The sequence below is a fragment of the Borostomias antarcticus genome, assembly GCF_949987555.1.
Source record: "Borostomias antarcticus genome assembly, chromosome: 10".
NCBI lineage: Eukaryota > Metazoa > Chordata > Actinopteri > Stomiiformes > Stomiidae > Borostomias > Borostomias antarcticus.
Window position 1 is genome coordinate 21,070,108 of NC_140243.1, and position 4,760 is coordinate 21,074,867.

The window sequence follows — 4,760 nt, forward strand, 5'->3', positions numbered from 1 at the left end:
TGGAGACTATTTGGTAACAGGAACACCATGGATACAGGAAGTGAGGAGAAAAAGATGGTTTAGCTGAGGCCCAGCCTGCAGGAGTGATAGGACCTGTAGAACTGTTTATCAGATCTGTCATACTATTCCGTCTCTCTCTATGAGTTAACATAGCAGGTTCAGTTAACCATGAGGAAGGCTCAGAGCAGAGAGGGACCTGTGGTGACACCATGAGAAAGACGCCTCAGCTTACACTCTCATAAGCACTGGCATGAGTCTGACCCACATGTACAGTGTGTGTCTGTGTGCATGTGTGTGTGAAAGAGGGAGAGAGAGAGAGTGTCTATGTGTGTGTAGTAAAGTCAGCTGCCTCTCCCTCAGTCACGCTACGGCTCTCACTTCCTGCTTTGGAAGTGGCAGACCTCCAAGGTCATATCCTTTCGGGGTTGGATAAGAGGAGGCAGATCTAGCCTGGTTGGCAACTCCCTCTTGCCCCTCCCCCTAGTCCCTGCTCCTCCTGCTGCTTCAGTGTGAGAGAGAGGCAGACAGACAAAAGACAGAGCACATGGCTGGCTGCTTTTGAAAGAGCCTCTCCAACAACCTGGAGATTATCAAGTCACAGAGACCGTATGTGTGCGCATGCGCCTGCATTTCCCCTCCCCCATGTGTCAAGTGCGGCCGAGACGCGGAAGTAGAGAAGGTGTTTGCGTATGTGTGTGTGTTTGAGAGCGAGTCGTGTGTAGCGTGTGTGGGAGGAGGGGGAGGGAATATGAACACACTTGCCGGTAGGCTGATGTAGCCATTAGAATGCTCTGATGACAATGGAGTAGACCAGAGAAGGAGGAAGTGGACCTCTAATTCGACGCATTACTCGGTCTCTATCTGACTCCCTCAGCCGGTAAGACCACCATTTTCTCCAGGGCTGGGGGGCTCTGTGGCCAAGGAGCAGTGAGGGTTTAGAGAGAGAAGGTTAGTAGGTTAATGGGTTATTAGGTAACAGTAGAGAAAGAGAATAGTGAATAGTAATAGTTACTGTTATCAAATAATACTTATCGGCCCAGCTTTCTTAGCTACTTAGATCAGCAAATGTGTGTGTGTGTCAGGGAGAGATAAAATGAGAGTACATCTGTGTGTGTGTGTGTGTGTCAGGGAGAGAGAGAATGAGAGTGTGTGTGTGTGTTTGTGTGTCAGGGAGAGATATAATGAGAGTACATCTGTGTGTGTGTGTGTGTGTGTGTGTGTGTGTGTGTGTGTGTCAGGGAGAGATAGAATGAGAGTACATCTGTGTGTGTGTGTGTGTGTCAGGGAGAGATAGAATGAGAGTACATCTGTTTGTGTGTGTGTATGTATGCACATAATGATGTTCATCAGCATCAGATGGTGTGCATGGGTCTGTTTTGAGAGCAGTGTGGTTGTGTGTGAAAGGTCATAGATGGATCCTGTGCCATGAGGGGGAGGGGAAGGAGAGGGGGAAGGGATTGGATGAAGGGAGGGGAGGAAGGTCATACTCTGAGCCTCATGGTCACATAGGGCACAGGCACGCTTCTGTAACCAATGACAACATTCGATGGTCTGACAGACCGCAGCACTGCTTACAACACTCTTGATCACATGCATTACAACAGTCCTTGATTTGTTCATTTATCAAGGCTAGTCCATTGGAAACAAGATTATATATCTATAAAATGACGGCATGACATGTTGGAAAACCATTTTTTGACTTTGGTATCTCATTTCAACATTTCCCCATTGATTTCTTTATGTTTCAGGTCCTCTAACACTCACCAGACATCTGCAGACATGTGATTCAGTCCCCTGTTACCTGTTTGTCTGTGACTGAGTCCTCTGCTACCTGTCTGTCTGTGGCTGTCCTCTGCTACCTGTCTGTCTGTGGCTGTCCTCTGCTACCTGTCTGTCTGTGGCTGTCCTCTGCTACCTGTCTGTCTGTGACTGACTCCTCCTCCCTCCGGCCACCACCATGTCCCTGCTGACCCATGTCCTGGCCTGCCTGTTTGGGATGGGCTCCTGGATGGCCATCAACGGCATGTGGGTGGAGCTCCCCCTGGTGGTACCAGCCATCCCAGAGGGCTGGTACCTGCCCTCCTACCTCACTGTGCTCATCCAGATGGCCAACGTGGGCCCGTTGGTCATCACCCTCATGCACCACTTCCGCCCGGGCTCCCTGGACGAGCGGCCCGTCATCTACACCATCGTGGGTCTAGGCATCTTCGCTACATTCCTGCTGGCGTTCTTCTGGAGGTCCTCCGTGCCTGTAGGGGGCTCTGAGACCAGCGTGCCTCTGCTGGTCCTCAGCTTCCTGCTCTCCGTGGTGGACTGCACCTCCTCTGTCACCTTCCTGCCTTTCATGACCAGGCTCCGCCCACAGTATCTCACTACATACTTTGTGGGGGAGGGGCTTAGCGGCCTGGTGCCCGCACTAGTGGCTCTCATACAGGGGGTGGGTGTGGTCCACTGCCGGAATGCCACGGCGACCAACCTGACCAATGGGATGCTGGGAAACACCACAGCGTTGGCCAATGGGGAGCTGCAGGCCCACTATCAGCCGGCTAACTTCTCGGTCCGGGTGTTCTTCCTCTTCCTCAGCGCCATGATGGTGGTGTGCCTAGCGGCCTTTGTCCTGCTCAACCGCCACCCGGCCGTGGCTCGGGAGAGGAAGGGCGACTGCTACCTCAGTGGAGGTGTGGGGGGTGTAGGGGGGGAGAAGCGCGAGGCCCTTGCCCTCCACCCCCCGGCCCCGGAGGAGAAGCCCATGATCAGGTCCGTAGTGGGCCTCACCCTGCGCAGCTCGTTCGGGGCTGGGACGTACAGCTGCGTGGAGGTGGTGTTTATCTTTGCGGTGCTGGCGTGGGCGAATGCGCTGACCAACGCCGTGCTGCCCTCGGTGCAGTCCTACTCCTGCCTGCCTTACGGGAACCAGGCCTATCACTTGGCTGCTACCATGGCTGCTGTAGCCAACCCTTTGGCCTGCTTCATCGCCATGTTCCTGCCCATCAGGTCAGTCCTGCCAAAATCCAAGCCCTACATCCTAACGATGCATCCGGGGACTGGGTTATCTGACTAACCCTAGCCCTAGAACCATGCATCCAGGGTTATCTGACTAACTGAAACCCTACATCCTAACCACACCTCCAGGGTTATCTGACTAACTGAAACCCTACATCCTAACCACACCTCCAGGGTTATCTGACTAACTCAAACCCTCCATCCTAAACACGCAACTGGCGTTACATGACTAGCTCAAACCCTACATGCTAACCACATATCCTGGGTTATCTGGCTAACCCTAACCCTAGATGCTGACCATGCATCCTGAGTTATCAAGGTCAACTTTATTACCTCACAAGGAGATTTTTGGTGTGCAGCCAGACATGAAATAAACAAATTACACAAATGCATATACATTTATAATACTACTACTACTACTACTAATAATAATAATAATAATTATTATTATTATTATACATTTTATATATCATTTTTATTTTAAATATATTTTCAGATGCAAACAGAGACAGTTTTGACAGTTTGATATTGTTCTGAGGATGTTTGTATTGTAGATATGTATTGATCTCTGAAATATGGTCCTCCTGTGTGTGTTCTCAGGTCTCTGCTTCTGCTGTGGGTTCTGACTATGCTGGGGACGGGGTTTGGGTCCTACATCATGGCCATGGCTGCCCTGAGCCCCTGTCCTCTGCTGGTTACCAGCCCCTCAGGAACTGCCATCATAGTAAGACAACCACCCTCCCCCCCTCTGAGCACCAGACCACGGGCTAAATACTATTTGAAACCATTTACTTATATCTGCTTGATTGCTCTAGTCTGGCACAATGTAACCAATGGGCTGTTACCAAAAACAAAGAGAGGATTGATGACAAACCCCACCCACCTGACACAAACAAGTAATTGAAATTATTTGAAACAGTGACCTTGGTCTGCTCAGCACACTGTCCCACTCTATAGATAAAATACTGGATATCAGCGGATGTGGTTTGCCTGATCGTAACCTTATCGATGGTTAAATTTAATTTAATCAAAAACACAAGAACCTTTGTGGCAAAAGGTGAGGTAGATTAAGGCCTAGGCCTACTGCTCAGTAGAAAATTGTGTTTGTGTGTGTTGTAGGCCTAAACAAATTATAAGAGATAAGTCATTTGAGTGTCAACCTAATGGCAGCATTCACAGAGCTCTGACATGTCTCTCCTCTTTATCGCAGGTGGTAGCCTGGATCCTGTTTGTGCTGACTCTGTCTTACGTCAAGGTAATCATAGGGGTGATCCTGCGTGATGAGGGCCACAGCGCCCTGGTGTGGTGTGGGGCTGTAGTGCAGCTGGGATCCATGCTGGGAGCCATGTCTATGTTCCCTCTGGTCAGTGTGTACGGACTCTTCAGGTCAGGAGACCCATGTAACACAAAATGCCCAAAGTAGGGGAGGAAAAACTGCTTTATTGTATGAAACACTTGACTGTGTCCAACACTGGACGTATTATACTGTAGATATATATTGTACTGTAGTTATATGTGTGAGTGTTTACTAACTACAGTGTATCTGAAGTTATTGTGCAAAGGGTGTGAAGTCCTGGATGTATTCATGCTGCAACACATGATGTGTGTCTGAGAGGCTAACACATCTGTACTGTTCTGAAGACCTGGGTCAAAAGCAATTTGCAAATGCTGGCAAATACTCGGGGTGAACTTGATTCAGCTTACTTAGCAGACAATGGAACAGCATCAGACCTGCAAACTCCTGAGAGTGAAAAAGG

At 49.6% G+C, this 4,760-nt stretch overlaps 1 protein-coding gene across 1 annotated transcript; it reads left to right on the plus strand.

The window, feature by feature from the left end:
* Window positions 1–1,957: 1,957 nt before the first annotated feature.
* slc52a3-2b (solute carrier family 52 member 3-2b) lies at window positions 1,958–4,426 on the plus strand (the record flags this gene model as incomplete). The annotated part of the gene is made up of 3 exons (XM_084444773.1): window positions 1,958–2,994; window positions 3,604–3,727; window positions 4,214–4,426. The coding sequence occupies 3 exons, from the start codon at window positions 1,958–1,960 to the stop codon at window positions 4,424–4,426; spliced, it is 1,374 nt and encodes a 457-aa protein (XP_084300899.1).
* Window positions 4,427–4,760: the final 334 nt, after the last annotated feature.